Raw genomic sequence first — 24,714 nt, forward strand, 5'->3', positions numbered from 1 at the left:
GGATCAGTGGGTTTCCTCATTTCGGTTATATGTTCGTGGTGACGACTAATTATTTTCTGCAGTATCTCTTTGCATGGACGGTAAGATTTATCTCTTAGCTCTTCGAATCTCATCTTTATAAGTTCCCATTATAAGCTTGACAACATTTTTATTATGTTTGTTCTGGCGTAATCTGGATAAATGTCTTGCGATTCCATTTATTTCCCTATTTATCTCTTCACTTCATTATCTTGGTATTCACGTGCCTTGTTTTAAAGTGTTTTGATGTGAATGGATTCTCAACTTAACACCTAGCACGAACACTAGTTTGTGTAGACCTTTAATAATTTATTTATTTATTTAAACACATAAATATTGGTACAAGGAAGCACCAGATAAATATGCGCCTCACAAATCTCATTCGATTTGTGTCTATTCTTACTCCCCATTCTCAGTCTAGTTGGCCTTTAATGTTTATATATAAATGTTCTTAACAAGTATAGGATGTGTGATCAGATTGTTCGAAATGTATTGCGCTAATATCTCATCATAGAGTTCTGATAATCTTCGTCTTCTTATTACGTTATTGAAATTTATCAAAGGGACTAATTGCTTTATATTGATCGTATTGAATCAGTTAATCAATAGTATTTTAATCAATAAGGGTTACTATTATCAGTAGTAGTATTACTATCATTATTATTACGATTACTATTATTACTATTACTATTACTATTACTGTTATTATTATTACGATTACTATTATTACTATTACCATTACCATTACTATTATTACTATTACTATTGTTACTATTACTATCATTATTATTACTATTACTGTTATTACCATTATTGTTATTACCATTACCATTACTATTACTATTATTATTACTATTACTATTATTACTATTGGTATTATTAATACTATTACTATTATTATTATTACTATTACTATTATGACTCTTCACACAAGATTATTGATGATTTGAATGAAAACAATTTAAATCTAGATTCATAGTTTATTATTAATAATAATAAAGAGCCTTCAATGAAGACATTGAAAGTTGTACACCTATTGTCAAGTACTTGAGTTAAAAAAAAGTAATTCATTATATTTCTATATTATATAAACAGGTCCAAAATTTTCTCTTCAGTAATAAGATAAGTTTTATGTTTGATACTAATAAAGAACGATGTTAATTTAGATAACTATTGAAGGCTTATTTTATTTTATTTAAATATATAAATATTGGTACAAAGAGGCACCAGATATATATGCACCACACAAGTCTCATTTGATTTGTGTGAGGGCTGTGATACTGACCAGGTTCCCAAACTGAAGCAGGTGGTTTTCTTAGGGGGCCACATCCGGAGCCTTTGACCTAAAGCTCTGATCCGCCAGCCTGTCGGGCATCGTGAGGAGATGCAATCCCATGGTAGCCGGTGATCAACGATTGATTCATACACCATTTTTTCCCTCAGGTACTAAAGTCCATGTGCACCATTAGTTTGAAATGAGGGTTTTCCAACTCCCCTAGTGGACATAGAGGGTCCACCAACTCGATTAAAGCGCCGGATATTCGCTTATCGTCCTCTCAATTTAGTAAACAACAGTAATGCCACAAGAAGGCAGTGAGTATGACTTCCCTGTCAGAGGCTATATACGCGTGGCCATGTGAGAGCATTTCGAGAGGGAAGCGGACTCTCCCCATTCTCGGCCGTACCAAAGCATTTTGGGGCAAATCCGTATTTGTCATATTCTAGTATTGAACTGCTTAGTAGCTATTCATATCTACGACTCCATCAAAAGAGATTGAAACCAGGAGTTTTAAGTCTGTTTACTAGAGTCTAACCTCAAAACCACTAACTCAGTGTCAAACGGCTTAAATGTATAAATTTAATCAATTTTCCATACTATCCAGCCATCTTTTAGTGTCAAATCCAGGGGAGTTCAGTTATGTTAAGCGTGAGGCAGTCACCATTAATAGGACTGGAATATACTTGTGCTATAATCTCGAATTTATTAAAGTTAGATAAATTAATGTATGCCAAATAAGTAATCTAAAGGTTAAACACTCATCACGAGATCTGCATGCCATGGATTTGATTGATGATCGGGTAGTAGACGAGCACTGTCGATAGGTCCAGAATTATGGTGAAACAGTAATCTAGTACTTTCTAGTTCTTAATAACTGTCTGACTTGAGTCATTTCATGATAAAACCATAAAATTTAACAATCCCCACAAGCCCTCTACCTTGGCAAGATGAATAACTGACCCATAGCTCAAAATTTTTTTATGCACACTCATAAATAGTAACTATTAAATTTACATGAGGATTAGAGATTAAATGAAAAACAGAATTATTGGAAAATAATTAACATTAATTTTAAAATAATGATGAATAACTTGATTTTTAAGATTATATAGTTAAGATCATGAGTCAATTGAAGCTAGACCACCGTGGAAAACCTGGAAGCACTGGACGACCATTTCGTTCTATTGTGGGACTCCTCAGTAGTGCGCATCCACGATTCTGCCTTCGCGAGGTTCGAACCCAAGACCTACCAGTCTCGCGCCAGATCACTTAACCGATAGACAACTGAGCCGGCATCCAGCGGTGTTAATGTCTAACCTCAACCAGTCCACGAAATTGAGCGACCAACTTCCATTGAACTGAAGTAGATACCTGTCTCTACCTGACATGGATTAGCTCCACTGGCCATGACTTCTCACTAGAACTCCAGGAATTGTGATGTTGATTTGTAAGAGTTTACATTTCTTGATGTTGATATTAAAAATTTCAACTGATCAGTCGGTAAAACTATGCTATACCGACTTTACGTCCTTGATCTGTCTACCTACTTTCGTGCCGAGGATAACTTGTCTAATGTAGATTAAGACCTTGATGCGATAGGCTGATTGGCTTAACTTTGAGGCTAGTATGAGTGAGTTCGAAGTGGGGTAGAGAGACCAAAAATATTCTATCACCTGACTGACTGGCAGGCATGAGCTAGAAGGAAAACAAGGAAACTGGAATACTACTTAATTTATTCCCAATTCCGATCTGGTTCCCGATTTCAGATTAGTGTAAAAAGATACATGAATAAATAGATGACTAGCCTGACCACAAAGTACAATTATGTTCAAAACTGGGAGATTAGAGTAGAAAATATTACGTCTAATTACAATAGCTTTGGAACAGAAAAGGATATGGTAGTGAATCATACATCAAACGAAAGTTTATGATGTTTAAAATAGACTAGGGACAAAAGTAAATGTTACTGTTTTAGAAGCTTTGAATGAAATGAAATAACGTCTCCCAAAAATAGCCTCCGTAGTTTGTCATGGCTTCTTGTTTCTATGTTCACATCACCGACAACCTTACCCGATTTTAAAGATGATCTTGAAGTCAACCAATCAAAAAACAGTCAATTAGAATGCAGCTTTGATGAAAGAGCTCTAAAATGTATAAAAGTAACTAAATTACAATGGATTAAGATCTTAAACACGATTCATAAACTTACTAGGGCTAAATATCAATAACTTGGGCTGAAAGTAATTGTACTGTAATCCAGGTAGACCCTGATTTCTAGCCTTAGATCTCTTAAAATCTAACTTATAACCCTAAACCCTGGATTCTAACCCTAATGTAATGATCTTAACAGCTAAAGCCACAAAAAAACTCCATTTAATCCTTTCAAAACAAACGAAATATGGTGAAAATCATGAGTTCCTGCAAGAAGTTATCGATAACAGAGTTTTAAATTCATGCTAATATTTAACATCGGTTAGCTTAGTTCCGATTGATCGTTCAAGTCTGTCGGTATAGTATAATTTAGCTGACTAGTCTCTATTGATATTTGTATATCGTGATCATTACACATGCTAATCACTATCTTGACTCAGTAAATCAGTGGATAACCATATCGAGTGCTTGAAACTAAAGGTACTGTGTTAAAGTCTTAGTATGAACATCAATGACACTGAAATCCAGGTACGTCCAATCAGCTGAGACATCACAAATAGGACGAAATGTCCGTCCTAGATGCAACTTCTAGACTCTATACAACCTTAATAATAATAATAATCAATTAGATTTTCTGACATTTCGTAACTCAGTGTAAGCCACTTCTTCAGAGAATAAATAACCAAATTAATATTAATCCAAGTTTAAATAGTACAACGGAACAATCCAAGAATAATTAGGTGATCAATCCAAAAACAAGTCAGAACAAGTCAATGTCACGTCATTTCATTTCGGTCAAGGTGATTCATAAGCGACTTGTAAGTAATTTTGTGTGTATGTATGCACTGTTAATAATGACAAAATGTGTGACCTTTATAATGAAAAAGGATAGAGTTTAATTTGTAATGTAATGGTGTGAAATTGTAAATAATATTAGACTGGTTGACTAGGATAGATAGTCCAAGTAGGATGTATGATAAGGCCTTCCTTTCTATTGAGGGCAGTGGGATTAAGCATTACATGGAAAGCTTCAGCTACTCTTCTTTCTTTGTAATTGGAAAAACCTTTTTTGTAGTATTTTGATATTTTTGAAGTCAATTTGATGATTGTTGAAAATGGCGTGAACTGCTATCGCCGATTTAATTTGAAGTCTATCTAATTCTACAGGATTATTAGGAGGTTTCTTTGTGTACCTAATATGTTTTTTGGCACGAGTCAAGATTTCGCGAGATGACTCTCCAATATAGAAGGCATCACAATCGATACAACCTAATTTGTAGACGCCGTTCTGTGTCGACATGAAAGAGATTTTTTTTATAGAAAGAGAACGCCATTACCTTAGTGTATGTCCTATCCACTTCCAACGTCTTTTCTTAATTTCCTCTTCAGCTGGAAGCTGGTATATATATATATATAATGAAAATTCGTCATAAGTTTGAACTTAACCAGAAGTGCTGCATTTAGATAGCCTTCACAAGGTTACTGCACTTCTTTGGTGTACCTTTCAATGACAAATATTACCACAAAACCTCTTAGTCGACGGTGTCGAATGCTGACTCAAGGTATAGAGACACAAATACAGTTGAACATAAGTAAATGTATCTATGTTCTACAACCTAACCTAGAGTGAATATCTGACCAATACAATCACGTTCATGACTGAAACTGGTCTAGTTTCCTCCTAGTTTACTGTGTTTCATGTATCAGATTGATAAATCTGCTTACTGAATGTTCGATCCTATTTCCTATCCGCTTCTAGTAACCCCAGACGAAATCTAAACGGCACAAGGTACAACAGAAAAAAGAACTGATGATAATGATTTAGTTGACTCTCAAAAACAATCGAAAATGATTTAAGGATACACCATTTTTTATATGATTTAGTTTTACAGTTAAATTAACAGTCAAATTTAAATAAATTAAACTGAAAAAGTCCTATTATGGGACTCGTCAGCAGTTCGCATCCACGATCCCGCCTCGCGAGATTCGAACCCGGGACCTACCAGTCTCGCGCCAGAGCACTTAACCGATAGACCACTGAGCCGGCATCCGATGGTGTTAATGTTTAACTTCAACCAATCCACGAAGTTGAGCAACCGTTCATCAATTGTCTTCAGTGAGTTTCTATCTCACAACAGACGTGGTTTGAACTCCACTGGTCACTGCTTCTCACTAGAACTCCTGGATTTACTTCTCGAAGTCAGTCACTAGTGAGCATATGATTATTATCAGAAGGGGTTTATCGTGGATATTCAGTATTTTCATAGTTGAAAGCGTGAGACTGGTAGGTCCTGGGTTCCAATCTCGCGGGGCGAGGTCGTGGATGTGCACTGCTGAGGAGTCCCAGAATAGGACGAAACGACCGTCCAGTGCTTCGAGGTTTTCCCTGATAGTCTACCTTCAATTGACTCACGCTTTCAACTATGAAAATACTAAATCTGCACAAAAAACCCCTTCTGACATCAATCACTACCTTTTCTCGTTCTCTTTTCTTTGATTTTCTCAACCTTCTTCTGTCAGGCATTTCACTTTCGACTGATGATACTTACTACTTATATCTGTTGACATCAGTAGTACACACCACATTATGAATAAAATTTTAATAAATTATGCTCAAATAGAGGATAATTTGTGAATACACTGTTAGTTTTAGGACTGAATAAACAGTCTATCCGCTATTATAACCAGGTCCTATTTTCTGTTATTTAACTTCCCATTTCTTTGTCTAGGTTTACCCACAATACTTATTACCATTCGTACAATAATGAATTACATTCGACATCCAACAGAGTAAGTTTTATATTTGAGTAATTTAAAAGAAAAGTGAAAAATGTATTGAAACCTTGAGTCGATCTAAGCTAGACCACCATTGAAAATTTAGAAGCATTGGATGGACATTTCGTCCTAGTATGGTACCGTTCAGCAGTGCTCACCCATAATCCCGCTCGTGGGACTAGAACTCAGGACCTTCGATCTCTAGCGCTAACTCTTAACCTCCAGAACAGTGAACCGGCGTCTAATGTCAAACTTTAATCAATCCATGATCATGCGTGACCCTTTATCCATTTCCTGAAGTGGATAACTGTTTCACAATCGATACGAGCTGGACTTCACTGATCACAGCTTCTAATTAGATCTCCAGGAGTTATATCTTGAAGCTAGTCACTTAAGAATAAAAAATTTTCATTGTGAGGTTTTCTAGATTCACATGTTCTTTCAAATTACAATGATCTGGATCGTTATAAATCAGTAAGTCATCTTATCTAGCTGCATTAAAAGAAAACAATACTCTCTTCAAACGTACTTAATTAAGAATGATTCGACCATGAAGACAACATTTATTGTAATTATAACGGCTTAAATTATGAACTTAGTTGATATAACGGAACAAACAAATGGTTGACATTATACTGGAACCCGTGTGCTCAGGTCGTAATTACAGAAAAACAGTTGTACGGTCTTCTACTCTTTCTCACTCTAGTTTGACTATCGACTACTTCACCAATATCACGTTGGACTAATGACCTATTTACAGATTGAGGCATAGATCAATGACCAACAAATAACACCTTAAAGCTTATTGATCCCGGAGATTCACCTAACCTAGTGGTCAATCCGAAGACGAAGATAGACATCAGATTCATTCTCTACAAATACAAAATACAGCATTCCAAACTAATTATATAATGAAAATGTAAGTAGTAGTCCTTTGTACGATAACTCTATCGAGGGGAACCCCAGAAGACTTGACGAAACCTCCAGGGGCTTTAAAGGAGCTAGATAAGTTCCACCCAATAACAACCCAACAAACTTTTCAAGAATATCAACTTGACATACTGTGATTGGATAATCGTATAAACTCCCTAATTGATGACTGACTGGATTGTGATGGTATTATAGTCTACACCAAAAACTATAAATACGCCTGGTTTTCAATAAATCTCTAAAACTTCACTAAACGTTTCTCCTATTTTCTTCTATCATTTGGATTTGCGACTTGAAGATTTGACGTGTTCGAGTGCCGAAATCGTATGCCGTATTAGCCATAATCAAGTAGCTGACTTCATAAGTTCCATCAGTTATAGTTTCATACTTCTCATCCTACTATATCAATAGTGTTCATATTATGAGGAAGTGTTGCAATAAATCACCCAACTTTGCCTTAGTTACTAACTTTGTTTTTTTTCAACCTGTTTATCTAAAAATTAGATTTTGGCTTTTCTATGGAACTGATGTATATCTAATAACAATACCAGCATTAATCCTATTGGGTGTAAGTAAAGGATTTTTTTCTCAATAAAGTCATTAATTTTGTTTAATTTAATATTTTTTTGTTACTATAATAATATGGACGAACCAATCAGATTTAAGATAACAGGTCTTGGATTTCGGGGCGAAATTCATCCATCCATTTGATTGAATAGTGTTTTGGCATTATAGATGATGTCAGTTCGTGATGAATATCTTAGATTGAATTCGTAACTCTAACCATCAACTGTAGATCATAATTACAATTCTTCACACTGATTTGTAACCATCATTTAGTCCTAGTTAATAGGTGGATCGATAGCATTCGATCAGCACTAAGAAGGACTTGATAAGCATAACATTGATCACCACCCAGTGATCAATCAATCTTAATTACATCTCAGTCCTACAACAGGTCGGTCGCGGCCCGAATAGCACATTGGTAACGTCTCTGACTGTTAAACTGGGTGACACGGGATCGAATCCGTCAGGGAGCACCAGTTCTCTCAAGATTACAGGTACGCCTTGCTGACGAGTGCCAAGTAACACGAAACCCGGGTTCAGGGTTTCCTGTTGACCACCTTCAACCACCATCTTATCTCAACATAGTTCACGCAGTGTCGAGCCACCTAGACTAGTGACCACATTGAAAGTTGATCGATAGCATTCGGTCAGCACTAAGAAGGACTTGACACGCATAACATTGATCACCACCCAGTGATCAATCAGTTGTGATAGGTGGACATTCTCAAGGTCACTTTAGCGTCTCTCACAGGTCATCCATAAATTATAGTCTCGAAGTTAGGGTCTTCATTATGAAACGACATTGGCCATAATGCAAAAGTGCTTCGCAACAATATGGATGGATTAATTTTTAAGTAAAAATGAAAAATATCTTATCTTGTTAGTTCGTCCATAAGATATAGTGCCTCCAGGTTAAGGTTTGTTTTTGGATCACAAGTTTAAAGATATATTGTTTACAAAGACAGAACTGAACATTTATTGCATTGAACACATTCTAGAAACGTGAACAACTTAGCTCTTTCACCGTTATATCACATGACTCGGTCAAGCAAATGTAGGGCCAAGTTCAAGATCAGATCCTAGGGTTTGGTAAAACACGGAAAATATAATTATAATTATTTAATAATATACTAGTTCTTGTAGAGTTGAAGTACACGTAGTCGAATTCTGAGATATTTTCTCAGTACCGTATGCTTAGAAGTCTTGGAAAAACTGACATATGATACTATATTAATGTTTGAGGTTTTTTTGTAATACATTGAAATATCTAGACTAATAACTAGGTTTCCCAATAAATCACAGTGGAAAAGGTTTGTAGCTTAGGGGAACAATTTTCGTGGAGTTTCATTCTCTGAGCTTGATGGTTTGGTCGTGGAGCTTTCACTGTCCCTCTGAACAACATTATCAGAACAAATTTCAGGTAGAAGTGAAGTATTGGAATTTCTCCATATATGACTCTCAGCTTCTCCTGTCGACCCTGATCTTGAAGGGAGAATTTTCAAGAGCTAGACACTCAAGTCAATCAGCAATCAACAAACACATTGAAATCGATCCAATCTATCGACCAATCAAAAAAAACAATGTACAAATATAGGACCAAGAATCACGTAGAAGAGAGATACAATCAAAATAAAATGACAGATAAGTCACAGGCCAAAGGTCAACAATTATAAAGAATTATGCTGATCCTAAGCTCCAACTTTTTATCTTACACCCTTATTCTAAATCTTAACACTAAACCTAAATCTTGATTCTAACCCTAATCTCAAACTCTACATGATAACCCCAAATTACAACCATTATTCCTAATCCTAATGACAAAACTTAATAGTAAAGAACCTGTATTAAACCTAAGAAAGTTCATTAATTATTATTAAAACAACCACGTATTCATTACTTTTTAACTAATCAAAACAATAAATTAACTTGGTATTGTTTCAATCTTCCCATTAATGCTTAGAACTGCGATTGATCAGTCTCTTATTGGCATATATGCATACTATGTGTATTGCCTCGATATAGCCTTAATTCCCAAGTAGTATAAGCAAAGATGGATAGTGGCTAGCAGTGGAATCGAGGACGCGTGTTTCGTCCTATTTAGGACTCATCAGTTGGATGTACCTGCATCTCAGAGTTGATATTCACTCTGAGACTCGAACCCAGTACCCCATTGCACAAGCAAGTGACTATCAGTACTCAGTAGCTAAGTGAATAACACGATGGCGTTTAAAGCGAACGGTACTGGGTTCAAGTCCCGAAGTGAATACCAACTTTGTGATGTAGGTACATCCAGCTGACGAGTCCCAAATAGGACAAAACGCTCATCAAACTGGATTCCACTTCTAACCACTATCCATCAAAACATTGCCCGAATGTCATTCAAAGTTACTCAATCTTATTCAATAATCAATTTAAATAATAAAAAAATTATTTTTTTTAATTTTTTTATATTTCAGTTAAATGTTATATTCTTAATTATTATCTTATATGCATTAAATGATAAATTACGTAAACGTGTTATTACCACCAATATTGATGCCAATAACCATAGCAACAACAACAATAATAATGACGTAACTTATGATACTGAATTCCAAAAACAAAATCATCCAATCTCTCCTAATGATCCTTATGAAAATTATTCAAATATAGTCAACTATACTACTAATATACAACCATTAGTAACTATGGCAAATCATCAAACCAATTTTATATCATTATCAAATAAACAAAATAATTATTATTGTAATTCACTGAAACAACGTAAATCTTTATCATTTCATATAAAATCTAAATCAAATTTAAATCAAGATACTACTAATAATGATAAGAATGAACAAAATATAAGTAGTATAATCCCTACTAATAATGTATCTTTAGATATGAATCAAGATACTACTTATAATAATCATGAACAGAATAATAGTAGTATAACCAATACTAACAATATATCTTTAGATATGAATCAAGATACTACTAATAATAAGAAGAATGAACCAAATAATAGTAGTATAATCAATGCTAACGATATATCTTTAGATATGAATCAAGATACTACTTATAATAATGATGAACAGAATAATAGTAGTATAATCCCTACTAACAATGTATCTTTAGATATGAATCAAGATACTACTAATAAGAAGAATGAACAGAATAATAGTAGTATAATCCCTACTAACAATGTATCTTTAGATATGAATCAAGATACTACTAATAAGAAGAATGAACAGAATAATAGTAGTATAATCGATACTACTACTAATAATCTAACTAAAATAAATGGTTCATATATAACACAATATAAAAGACGTTTTCAATCATTACCTAATACAAATTTATCAATATTAACAGATTTATCAAATGATGATCAACAAAGATTTTTTCATAAATTTAGCCGTAATACATCATATAGATCATCACAAATAAGTGATATATCAAGATTTGAATTACCAGGTACTACACGAGTACGTTTAGCTAAATTAATTGGTCGGATAAGTGGACGGGAATTTGTGTAAGTTTTGTTTTGCTTTTTCTTTCTTTTGTTAATGAAGATATGACATTCTTCATCAATAGGGTGTATTAAATTAATGATTTGTTTTTATTGTATAATCGGAGGGGACTAAACATTATGGACGAGCCAATCAGAAGCTTTCGCCGTTTTCCAAGGTTACGGCGCTAAGTTCAGTACCTGATGCTTACGTACGATCGGTTTACAGCGGATTTTAGAGAAGACGTGATAATTCAGCGTCTACAAGAAAAGTAGTTCTTAAGAAGTTCCTACACTTGTGACTGTGGTACTCAAATGACTTTTTTCGCTCGATCACGATTAAGGTTAAGACCCTAACCCTAAATCCTAACCCTAAAACCTAACCCTTACCACTAACCCTAAAACCCTAACATTAAACCCTAACCCTAAACCATACTAACATACCAACAACAATGAAGCTATGTGGTCGAGGCTAAAAGAATTTTTGAGACCTTATCATGGCTCCAGAGGTCGACTACTATGAAGCCATATGGATGAGTTCCTGTACCGTATGCACTATGTTTTTAGAACTTCTGAACCTATATCTGACTTTGAGAAGTTTTTGAGCCATGTAAAAGAACAGTATTCGTTTTAATTTTTTAGTTTTGTATAATATGTTTTTATTGTATACTAACTGTCTTCTGATTGGCTAATATTTTCTAAGGTCATTTGAGATTCGTTCAAAGGTCGTCCATAAAGTTTAGTCTCGCCGTATAATCAGTACAATAAGTGTGAGATATCTGCAGAGTATTGTTGTGGTGTGGGTTATTGATATCCACATAAGTAGTATATGGTGATAGTCAGGCATTGAATGTATTTCAGTAGAAGTTCGATAAGGAGAGAATGGGGAACGGCATGCAATTGGTATAAAAATGCATGAACAATTATAATTAGAGACTATGGATGGATATTTGCAGAAGAAACAGTCAAATTGAGACAATTGATTGTTGTTTTGCAAATTAACTGTTCATTATATGGTTCTTGTATTTTAATGAGATATTCGATTGTCCCCGCCAGTATTCTTGTCCACTACACTGAGCTAAAAAGGAAGATGTATGTATGAAATGAAATGAATGAAAGCATGTTGTGGTTGGTCAAAGAGCGAAGGCTGATATGTTCGATCACTTACTGGTTAGCTTTTTTTAGCGAGTTAGTTTTCTAGGAGATGGGGTCGTTAACCCTCAGAGAGGCTACAGGTGAAGTTATGTTCGATCGCACCAAATATAAAAGACCATCTTATATTTTAAACTCTATTGGCCAATAACTAGTTCTTGATCATTGATTGGATATTTGATACAATCAGGCATCTTGGTTTACTCCGTTGATTATTCTAGTGCCCAGTCTAATGTTTAATCTTAGTAATCTGGTTTTCTATTATCTAGTATCGAGTGCAGAACCGTGAATATGTTTGTTTTTTCCTTCGCATAGACTTAAAAAATCTCTGACATACAGTTGATAATTCGTACTTCAGATGTTAGTAGAAATAGTTGTATGTGAATCTTGACTCTATATTGATTCATACGCCATTTGTGCATTCAGTATACTGAAACCCATGTGCACTTTTGGTTTGAAATCAGGGTTTTCCAACTCCCTAGGTGGACATGGAGGGTCCACCAACCCGGTCAAAGTGCTGGACATTCGCTTTTCGTCCTCTCAATTTCGTAAACAACACCCTCACCACAAGAAGGCAGTGAGTAGGACTTCCCTAGCAGAGGCCGTATACGCGTGGCCATGTGAGAGCATTTCGAGAGGGAGGGTTGCCCCTCCCCACTCTCAGTCGTACCAGGGCATTTGGGAGCACGACAAAAATCTAGGCCTTGAAGTTTTACTCCTCTTATCAATCAATTAATCAATATACAAACTGTAAACTTGGAGAATAACACGAAAACAATCATAAAACCTGAATATACATTAATGTAGGGAATTTGTGGCGTTTACTAAATTTTTTAGCTTACATCACCAATTGAATGTAACTAGATAGTGAGTCAAAATTAAGAAGTACTAAACAACGGTTTCACCAATTTTCTTCAGTGAGTTGATATCTCTCAACAGACCTGGTTGAACTCCACTGGTTACTGCTTCTCACTGATTGTCAATATAGGGTTATGATGGTTGTTGAATGTCACTAAAATCAAGCATGATCAAGTTTACATATGAGTAACGTAAGCAAACAATTAAAAAGATTAGAATAGTTTATCTGTCCAACCGTTATTATCTTATACCCGCATATTAGAGAGCAGTGATTTATCGATCGGACCAATGACACACGAAATCCGTACGAGCAGTCTAGAGTACTTGTCAGTCCTGCTATCTGCCTAGCCCAGCCAGCTAAGTTCAGAACACCAATAACAGCCTCTGCAATATGAATCATTATATTTCAAACATACTGAGTTTATATACCAATCAAACAGACCACATCGTACCATAAAATAGAAAATAACATTTGTACAAGATTCAGCTAAATGTGGCTGTGAATAGGGGGAACGGTAATTAATAGACTGCGCATAACTCAGGAATGGTAAATTGTACAGTAGTAGTCTTTGGGTCAAAGTAAAGCTCATAATAAAAAGAACATGAATATGAATAGTTTAGTTACGTAACAATTATACAATAGGAAATATACATATCATATTGGTCCATAAATAGTTCTCAAAAGTCACCATTCATAATTCTCCACGGGATATAACAGAAACTCTTCACTCAGTCCTACAATTGTTACAATGTTGACACCATGTTTCGTTACATACTACTCAAAAACAATTTTGTGAGCAGCAGCCACAACAACATTACCCAACCACCAAAACCTACGGGTGTGTAGCGTATATTTTAATTTTTATTTGTTTCGTATTATGATACAACCAATCAATTTCTCATCATTCTCCTAAGAATTAGTCAAGTTCAGTTCTAATATTCAATCTACTTCTACTTATCAATTTCCATGTGTCATAGTTACTAAATATTGATCGATTTAAGTAACCTTTAAGTAACCCATTTACAAGGTATTTGTCACTTCCAGAAAGTTATTAATTCAAATCAAAAATATCGTGGATTGGTTGAAGTTAGACATTAACACCAACGGATGCCGGCTCAGTGATCTATCAGTTAAGCGCTCTGGCGCGAGACTGTTAGGTCCTGGGTTCGAATCTCGCGAGTGCGGGATCGTGGATGCACACTGCTGAGGAGTCCCATAATAGGACGAGTTGGCCATCCAGTGCTTTTAGGTTTTCCATGGTGGTCTAGCTTCAGTTGACTCATGATTTCAACTATGAAAATACCAAAATATTTTTGTTTTTTTTATTCTATTTTGTAGAAAAACAGTTAAAGCTAGTTTAACTTTAATGCCATTACTTGGAATACCGGAGATCATTTTCATTACACCTTATCATCCATATTTAAAACCAGGATTTGATATTATTAATGCATTTCTTACTTCAACTCAAGTAAGTAGAATTTAATTAAAGTAAAATTAAGACTAATTATTATTAGCAAAGATGGATAGTGGCTAAAAGTGGTGGAATCCAGTTTGATGCACGTCTCGTCCTATTTGGGACTCATCAGCTGGATGTACTTGGATCTCAGAGTTAATGTTCATTCTGGGACTCGAACCCAGTACCGTTCGCTTTAAACGCCATCGCGTTATCCCCTCAGCTACTGAGTCCTGATAGCCAGTTGTTTGTGCAATGGGGTGAAGTTTGAATTTACTTGATATTATTGCTACGTCCTTGATCTGTTGTTATATCTGAAGCGGTTTCGAATTCACTTAGTCAGCGAACGGAACAAAAACTTGTGACTGGAGACCAATAAGCTAGTTATTCTGACTCGTCACAGACCCAGCTAACTAAAGTGAGAAGTCCAAGTTGGAACTTGGGAAAGATATATTTCGTAAGCAGCCAGAAGCACAAGCAATTGCAATAGGAAGAAATCAAACGTATATATACAGCATAAAATTGTCTTTGGAAAGCATTACAAAATAGCACACTAAAAGATAGAACGGACCAATAGCGTTTAAGATATTTTCAAGTGGGAAATACAATTTGAAGATGAAATAAGCGCTTTTGGCGCGAAAACAAAGAAATTCAAATCTTCTAGATAAAATTACAAAAATCAGTCATTTACCAAGTGAGTTCTGGAGATTTAACATCCCCAAAATCTGTCTACCCACTTTAGTGCAGAGGATAACTTATCTAACGTAGATTAAGACCTTGACGCAATAAGCTGACTGGTTTAACCTTGAGGCGAGTATGCGTATGTTCGAAGTAAGATCAACTGCTTGAGGTAGATAGACGAGAACTATTCTATCCCTTGATTGACTGGCAGGAATGAAATAGAAGACAAGACAACTGGAATACTACTTGATTTATTCCCAATTCCGATCTGGTTCCCGATTTCAGATTAGTGTAAAAAGATGCATGAATAGTATAGATGATTAACCCGACCACAACGTATAACAATCAGGAAAATACAATTATGTCCAAAACTGGGGAATTAGAGTAGAAAAGGTTACGTCTAAATTTACAATAGCTTTGTAATAGAAAAGGCTATGGCAGTGAATCATATATCAAACGAAAGCTTATGAGCTGTAGTATAAACTATGGACAAAAGTAAATATTACTGTTTTAAAAGCTTTGAATGAAATGAAATAACGTCTCCCAAAAATAGCTTCCGTAGTTTGTTAAAGGCTTCTTGTTTCTCTGTTCACATCAATTATCTATAATCTAATCAATAGTCATAGACAGTTGTTTTGTTCTAGTATTGAATTTCTCAACAGGGAGTAGCTACAACTTCATAGAACGGGATTAAACCTGGAACTTTGTTGTTTAATTGAGAGTGCTTAAAATTTAGATCCGTATGGCAAGAATCGTAGATGATCACTGGTCCAAAATCCGATACTAGGATAAAATAGGTGTCTAATGTTTCCTGTTTACAAATTAGGATCAATTCATGAAGTAAACTCTGTAATTCGACAGTTTTCACAAGAATGGAAAAATTGAAATATTTTCTTATATATTATTATAATAAGACTGATGACCAGGATTTATCAACAGTAGGTGGATACGCGATCGATACGTTATACAAAGACTATATAATGTTATATTAGATACAAAATTCCCAATCAAACATACCGATCAGAGTATAGGGTCTTAGATAATACTTTATTCAATACAATAACAAGTAGTCCATATACATAGTGAATCCATAGTAGAATACGAGGAAAGGAAATCACATACTTAATAATCAGTAAACTGAATACCTGTCTGTCCACATCCAGTGGTTGATTACATGTTATTTTTCCCCTGGTATACATCAATTATGATAAGAATCTGATCGATTTAAAGATGTATGTAACCATTTATTGTTATCAGTCAGATAACTATGAAAAAGTAGGAAAATACTACAAGCTTGATTTGATCATTGATGAAACTAATAGGCTCTACATCCTATTTGAAGACGTATGAATTAACGATGACAAAATCTTCCATAGATTTGATATAACGGAAAATACAAGTTTATAGTTAGTCCTATACTGGACACTAAGTACTAAATAATGACCAGTAGTAAGTACTAAACACTATTTCATTAGACTGATCAATAGATAAATTTAAGAAATAGATTACTGTACTTGATCACATGATGAACTCAACGCCATTATTGATTACTTACTTACTTACGCCTGTTACTTCCAATGGAGCATAGGCCGCCGACCAGCGCCATTATCGATAAACGACCAAAATCCACATCTAGATCAGAACTAGTGTTTATTAATATGTAATAAAAAGTAATGAACAAAAATCTAGTCCATTTTACATAGAAGATCGTCTCATATATTCAGTATGGAAGGATATGTTTGCCTTCACTCGTTGATCATTCAGAGAATACTTACATCCGACAAATCAACAAGTATGGAGAATCCCTCTAGTAATGTACACCATATATTCTATATATAATGATCTACTCATGACGAAAAATTAAATCTAACAAAATCCTCAGTTCAACAGCTTGAAACTTTGTTTCATTTACTGTAAAAATAGTGTCATTTTGACCTAAAGGAGTCCCACAACAGGACGAAACGGCCGTCCAGGGTTTCCAGGTTTTCCATGGTGGTCTAGCTTCAATTGACTTATGATTTCAACTACTGAAATTACTAAAGGTTATCATATTCACAAATATCACTTTCTGTTTTTAAAATAATGAGATAATTCCAATCATTGCAAACTGATTTAAAATTCCTACCTGTTGCACATGTGAGTGACTATCTGGACTCAGTAACTCTGTGGTAACACTTTGAGAGTTTGGAATGGAAGTCATTGAGTTTGATACCCGTAGTGAACATCAATATCGAGATAGGATGGGTACATCCAGCTGATTAGTCCCAAATGGAACAAAACGCACATCCTGGATTTTACTCCTGACCAAGATTTACCTATGCTATGCAACTTGATACGAAGTAAGTTATTGTCTTATGTGCACGTTTGTTCGGAAACATGGAGCTAAGTTCCTAGAAATAAATAATACTATGGTGTCTTAGAAAAAACTTTATTGAGGTATTATTCTACTTTATCAACTTAGATTCTAGTCCTCAAATTACATTACTTTGTCTATTAAGGTTATTACCATACTGTTTCTTGTATAGAAATGACTTTATTATAGAACAGAAATTGATAAATCTTCTGACTGAACGCTTGAATCGGTTTCTTAAGCTCTTCAAATAACTCCAGGCTAAATCTGCACGACAACTTGAACATGAGAGAAAAAGCGTGAAATATGGTAAGAACTCATTACTCCAAGGATAGTTTATGTACAGAAAATCGAGGATATTTATGACATTTCAGATGGCCTTGGACTTCTGGAAGGTTCTGGAACCCTACTAAACATAGTGGCAGGATAGGTAATTATCCAATCAGAAAAGTGATACGCGACTTTTCACTTCCTAGATGTTACTGAGACACTTCTATTCAATGCTCATTGGACGAAATGTTTCCTAACGTTTTCAGGGCCTCTTTGGGCTTTTTTCGAGCAATAATCTGGGTCTCCCCAACAGAAATGAACCGTCGGTCAATAATAGAAATCATATAAATAGTTTTTTTCTAATCTAACCTTAAAGGAAGATTATCCACAACCAGAGACACTCATCGTTAATCTCTTAAACTGTGTGTTGCTGAAAACTACTGACTAAGTTCAGCTACGTTTCCTGGTTGCCCGATTCCCATACACATACATACTTCCTACACGCTTGCCCAATTTGTTACATGAATGAGAAACTAAGAATGATTCAAAAGTTGTTGATGACAAACTGAGTATTGTACACAAATCATTAGTATATATCTATTCTTCCTACTGGCTTAGATAAGGACATATGAGTAAGAATTTGACCAAATTAATAAGTGGGTTCATTCGATAGCACTCATTACTTATCATCTCTTATCTAGCTCTTAACCTTAAGAGAGCATGTGAACACATACACGTGATATCGCTAGACGTTTTTAGTTTATCATCATTACGTAAATAAACACTTTCCACAGTGGGCCAATCGAAAGTCGCCAAACGATGTAGTGTTGTGCCGATCAAAAGTGCGCATTTGATTGGCCAATAAATGGCCTTATTTTCCGAATATATATATACGGGTGCTAATGCTCTCACCCTTAGTCTCCATATTCAGTAGCCATTCAGGGTTTTACGTATAGGAAAATAGCGTATTAGTATCAGTCTCAGACGTCGCGTGTTCGCTCACCAACTTTTAGCAGCCCAGCACTTGTCATCATAACATTATTGGATTGTAATATGATAGTAGAAGTGTCTGTTATTCATTAATTTATTACTATATAAGTAGAGTAATTAATGTTTTTATTCTATTCATTTGTCTTTTTAGGGAATATGGGTTACTTTACTATATTGTTTCCTAACAAAAGAGGTACGTTTAAAAGCTACTGATTGTTATGATAATCTCATGATGAATCTTCCCCCACATGTTTTTTTGGCGAGACAACAATTTATGGACGAACCAATCAGACTTAATATAACAGATCGTGGAATTTGACGCGAAATCCATCCATCCATTTGACTAAATAGTGTTTTGGCATTATAGCTGATGTCATTTCGTGATGAAAACGCTAAATCTAATTCATAACCCTAACAATCAACTGTAGATCATAATTCTAATTCCTCACACTGATTTGTAACCTTCAGTTAGTCTTAGTTACTAGGTGGACACTCTCAAGGTCACTTTAGCGTCTTTCAAAGGTCGTCCATAAATTATAATCTCACCAAAAGCTTTTATAAATAGATGGTTTATGGAAAAAAACACAATAATATTACAAACTGTAAGCAGATTTTACATAGTCAATGAGTCTATTTAAATCTTCCACTGCTTACTCTCGCTGTAATGTAGTGTCCTTAGCCTGGACCAACAAATGATACGTTATAACCGACACAGTTAATCTTGAGTTAACAGACCCTTCACTCCTTATGTTTATCCACACCCTGGAGTCCAAAACAGAAGACTTCAGTCAAGCTACCCATCCTAGCATCCATCCTAAACACACATGGATTTATATACAGATGTACCAGACTACATCATACCATAAAATAGAAAACCATAGTTATACATAAACAGGCCAAAAGTGTCAGTAAAATCCAGATATGAAAAGGATGAATGTTAACTGGAAAGGATTGCCCAGGACAGGGTTGGATGGAGAATACTGGTGTGTGGCCTATGCTCCTCGACGAGGGGTGACAGGCGTAAGTAAGTAAGTAAGTAAATACTCGTCTCGTCATAACAGTATTATGTTCACTAGGTGTGTTATATTTTCCGTAAGATAACTCACCAAAGGTCAATCTAAGTCAGAAAACTATCCTGGCTCCAAGGGATATTTACAAATTAAAAAACACTCATGCACCAATAACAATCTATTCTCATCACAGACAAACACAAAAATGACCAGTCCTAACATAACCGAACAGATAAACAGTGCATCAACTAATAAGAGAATAGCAAATTTACAGCTCACTAATGAAATACATGGGTGATATTGTACTATATAACTAAAACTAGTTACTCATGAGTACTACAGTTAAACAGTGATAGCTGTTATTAAAATATGAGTCTTTTGATGAATTGATTCTTCTGGAAATGGATTCATCAGCTTCTTTTAGAAAATAAACTTTTTATTACCCCAAATCACTGTTCGCTTGTATTCACAACTATTTCCGATTGTTGGTTAGCCTAATCCATAGAATGAGATACTGGTTTACTGGATAATGATCTACAAATTATTATAACCTAGAGTTTTAGACTTCATTTGAAGTAACCCGAGAACAAATAAACTTTCCTTTCTTTATCATCTAAAATATATGAACTGTCGCTAGCAATTCGGTGTAGGACACATTTCTTTTCTACCTATTTGGTACCCTTCAATTGAATGTACTTACAACATCCTAGTGTCAATGTTTACATAAGGGCTCGAACCCAATGGCTTTACCTTCATCTAAATCGTTAACATGAAGTTCACTCATAAAATTCATATTTCAGTTTTAATCATTCCTCTTGACTTCTTTTTTCTTATTTCATATTTTGGCCCTTAATACTGTCATTTGCTTTGCATTTTTATTCGTTTTGTTGATTGAATCTTTTGTGTTGATGTTAAGTAATGAAACCATTGAACAGAGAGTCTCTCTCTATCTCTGCGATCTTTACACACATCCATTGCCTATCAATGTGATCCTTTATTATCATATTATCATGCGCTCACTAGTGACTGACTTTAAGAGATATTTCCTGGAGTTCTAGTGAGAAGTAGTGACCAGTGGAATTCAACCAGGTCTGTTGTGAGATATCAACTCACTGAAGACAACGGTGAACGGTTGCTCGAGTTCATAGATCGGTTGAAGTTAGACATTAACACCGTTGGATGCCGGCTAAGTGGTCTATCGGTTAAGTGCTCTGGCTCGAGACTTGTAGGCCCTGGGTTTGAATCTCGTTCGCGAGGTGGGATCGTGGATGCGCACTACTGAGGAGTCCCACAATAGGACGAGTTGACCGTCCAGTCCCTCCAGGTTTTCCATGGTGGTCTAGTTTCAATTGACTCATTAATTCAACTGTAAAATTATTCACATTTAATCAGATAAGAATAAGAAAAGTTGAGGAATTATTTGATAATAATTTGCATAACTGAAGCAAAGTTATTTGATTAATGACTGTTGAGTAACTTACAATCGCTCAATAATTGGGTACAATACTCAGTGGTTAAAATAACTCGATAGGTAGTTGAGTCTGTGAAATAACGAGACGCTTGTTTGTCTAGGACGAACGACTAAATGACTTTATTGCATATATGATTAACCCGCATTGTATTAAATACGCAGCTAACTGAATAATCTACCACACTTCAGTTCAACTCAGATTAAAATTGCGTTATCTGCCTGGCTAGCACGTATAATAATTGATAAGTCAGTCAAGCACAAAGGGTAGAAAAAATAGATGAGAAACTGTGACCAGTGATGCTAAACTGTGTCAGATTTGAGGAAGGTACCTCTGAAGAGAGTGGGAGATGATCGCGCAATATCGTGAATTGATTGGAGTTAAAGTTGTTCAGCAATGGATCCTGACTCATTTGTCCAGAGGTTAATTGTTCATGTGCAAGGCCAATGGTCCTGGGTTCAATTTCCGGTCGTAGATGCTCATCACTACTGAGATGTCCCATACTAAAAAAAAACAGCCGTCCAGTACTTGCAGGTTCTTAGAGGTTGTGTAATTTTGATCAATTCGTAATTTCAATGAAATTCAACAATGTCAAGTTTTATCTCCTTCTTAAAAATACTTGTAATGGAGAGTTAAATGTTAAGAAGACTTCGTGTTCACTCGAAGTTATCCTTAATTTATAATATTCCTTCATCTTCAAAGAATACTGATACTACCTTACATATTTGAACTCACTATTCGTTATCACAATTGGTTAAGTATATTAGAGACTAATATTATATTGTGTAGTCTTCAGTGATAAACAAATTCTGTGGATAACTGTTTTAATGTCCCTACTTAACCACATACAGAGTGACTTTATATTACTATTAAATCAAAAGCATTTGGAACAAAGATGGATGATGAATACTGCTGGAATCCAGGACTCACATTTTGTCCTATTTGAGGTTCATCGGCTGGATGTACCTACATCCAGAGTTGATGTTCACTCCAATATTTGAATTTAGTATTTTTCTCTTCATCATCTCTTATGGATAACCTTTATGATAAACCTTCATATCTTTAAGGAAGTATCATTTTCTTGAACATTATAGAAAAGTTACAGTAATCTGATATCCTTAATTGAATAGTGATCCTTCTAGATTACATCTAACAGTCTGACAAATGTAGTCTTTCACGAGTGAAGTTAACCTGGATGAGCAATGATTTTTCAAATTTAATTAAATGTTATCAACACCGAAAATCAAACAGTATGGAACTATTAGTATAGAAGATTTTGTGGAGACTTAGACTCTACAGAATACATCATGAACTAACCTCATCCAGACAATCATTAAAAAAGTAGAAAGTTCTAGATATCTGTTTCGTCATAGGATGGAATCCCTTGCCAGTGTGCTTCTACGACCCTACCGAGGCAGTGAACGCAGGATATTTAGGTTACATGGCGAACCCTTAATCTTAAAACAACTGAGATCATATGAATAGACTAACTTTACAAGAAAATTTTGTTTTCAGATATTTTGATAATTTGTTAAAAATGTTTATTTATCTAATGACTATTTTGTTTTAGAACAACATATGTAAGCGAACAATATTGTTTTCCCATCATATTAAAACAATTATTATTGATACTTTAAGTCAGGAACTGCAATTTATCTATAACTCACTGACGGAGATCGGCTACCCTGCTGCGTTCATCAAAAAGTACATGTATGATACAAGGAAGAAGTCGGAGATTTCAACTGTTCGTAAGAAGCCTCTATACATGAAATTACCATTCAACGGGGATGTAGCTAGTGAAACTCTGAAAGATAGGTTAACAAAAGTAATTAGTAGAACTTTCTACGCAGCCTATCTCGCATTGACTTTCTCGAGTCGACCAGTGATGTTTACTCAAACGAAGGATAAGTTACCTGAGTTGGCCTCCTCTATGTGCATTTATAAGTTCAGCTGCTCCTGTGGAGATAGCTATATCGGGAGTACTACTAGGCAACGTAACCAACGAATGAGTGAACATCTACCAGCATGGTTTGGAAAGGGCCAAATAAAAACAATACGCAGTTCTATCTTGGCACATCTAATTGATAGTGGTCATATTGTTGATAAATTGAAATCATTTCAAGTGATCTATCGTATACCTCCATCATTTCCAAACGGAGTTCGCTCCCGTCTACTTCATTTAGCAGAAGCCATAGGAATTCGTACATTCCATCCCAATTTATGTGTACAGAAGAAATTCGTAACCCCCCTATCCCTTCCATGGCCGGACATAACTTAATAAATGACATTATTATTATTTGTAAAAAATTTTATTTTGGTTATCATTTTTTTATTTAATTTTCTACCTCTTTCCGTTTGTATTCTTCACTATCTATTTACTTACATACTTCTTATTACGTAATGATTTTAATGTTTTGTGATCACCATGGTAAGTCTATTTACCCACGTTTGACCTCTTAATTCTCAATGTTTAATTATTGATAAGACTTTTGTTATCGTAATTTATTATCCTTATTACTACTCTCAGTACACATGTCTTCCCACTATCAACTTGTACTATTAACTATTATTATGCTTGGTAACGTATTCTATTTCATTGTGATTAATATTGACTCAAATAGCCTTGATTGGTCTAACATTTTCATATAAATATTCATGTATATGTAGAGTAAAGCCTGACGACGATCTAACTGAAAACAATATTGTTCGCTTACATATGTTGTTCTAATTTTCACAATGGGAATCTTTAATATTTTGTTTTAATTACTAGGTAAGAAGACAATTCAGAAAACAATTGAAAACACGTACATTACGTACTAGTCTTCATCCACATCGAAGGTCTGCTCGTATGAATAAACGTCAATCATCATAAAGTCATCAATTGTGTAAGCGTTTTTTAACGTTTTCTAAACACAATGGCACGCTTTATAAGCAAAGATGTATAGTGGCTAGCAATGGAATCCAGGACGCGTGTTTCGTACTATTTGGGACTCGTCAGCCGGATGTCTCTGCACCTCAGAGTTGATGTTCACTCTGGGACTCGAACCTAGTACCTTTCGCTTCAAACTCTGAGATGCAGGTACATCCAGCTGACGAGTCCCGAACAGGATGAAACGCGCGTCAAACTGGATTCCACTGCTAGCCACTATCCATCTTTGCTTATAATGATTGTGAATTAAGGCTATATTGAGGCAATACGCACAGTATGCACATATGCCAATTAGAGACTGACCAGTTGCAGTCCTAAGCATCAATGGGAAGATTCAAACC

At 35.1% G+C, this 24,714-nt stretch overlaps 1 protein-coding gene and 1 non-coding gene across 2 annotated transcripts; one reads left to right on the forward strand and one right to left on the reverse strand.

Annotated features, from left to right (window-relative positions):
* Positions 1-10,092: 10,092 nt before the first annotated feature.
* On the forward strand, positions 10,093-24,316 carry Smp_196870 (hypothetical protein; the record flags this gene model as incomplete). Its single annotated transcript, XM_018794308.1, has 3 exons — positions 10,093-11,234; positions 14,560-14,689; positions 24,215-24,316. The coding sequence occupies 3 exons, from the start codon at positions 10,093-10,095 to the stop codon at positions 24,314-24,316; spliced, it is 1,374 nt and encodes a 457-aa protein (XP_018648734.1).
* On the reverse strand, positions 14,710-14,776 carry Smp_tRNA_00031_Sup_TTA.1.1. The gene has a single exon. It is a non-coding gene (tRNA).
* Positions 24,317-24,714: the final 398 nt, after the last annotated feature.

Source organism: Schistosoma mansoni, chromosome 1 (assembly GCF_000237925.1).
Source record: "Schistosoma mansoni strain Puerto Rico chromosome 1, complete genome".
Lineage (NCBI taxonomy): Eukaryota > Metazoa > Platyhelminthes > Trematoda > Strigeidida > Schistosomatidae > Schistosoma > Schistosoma mansoni.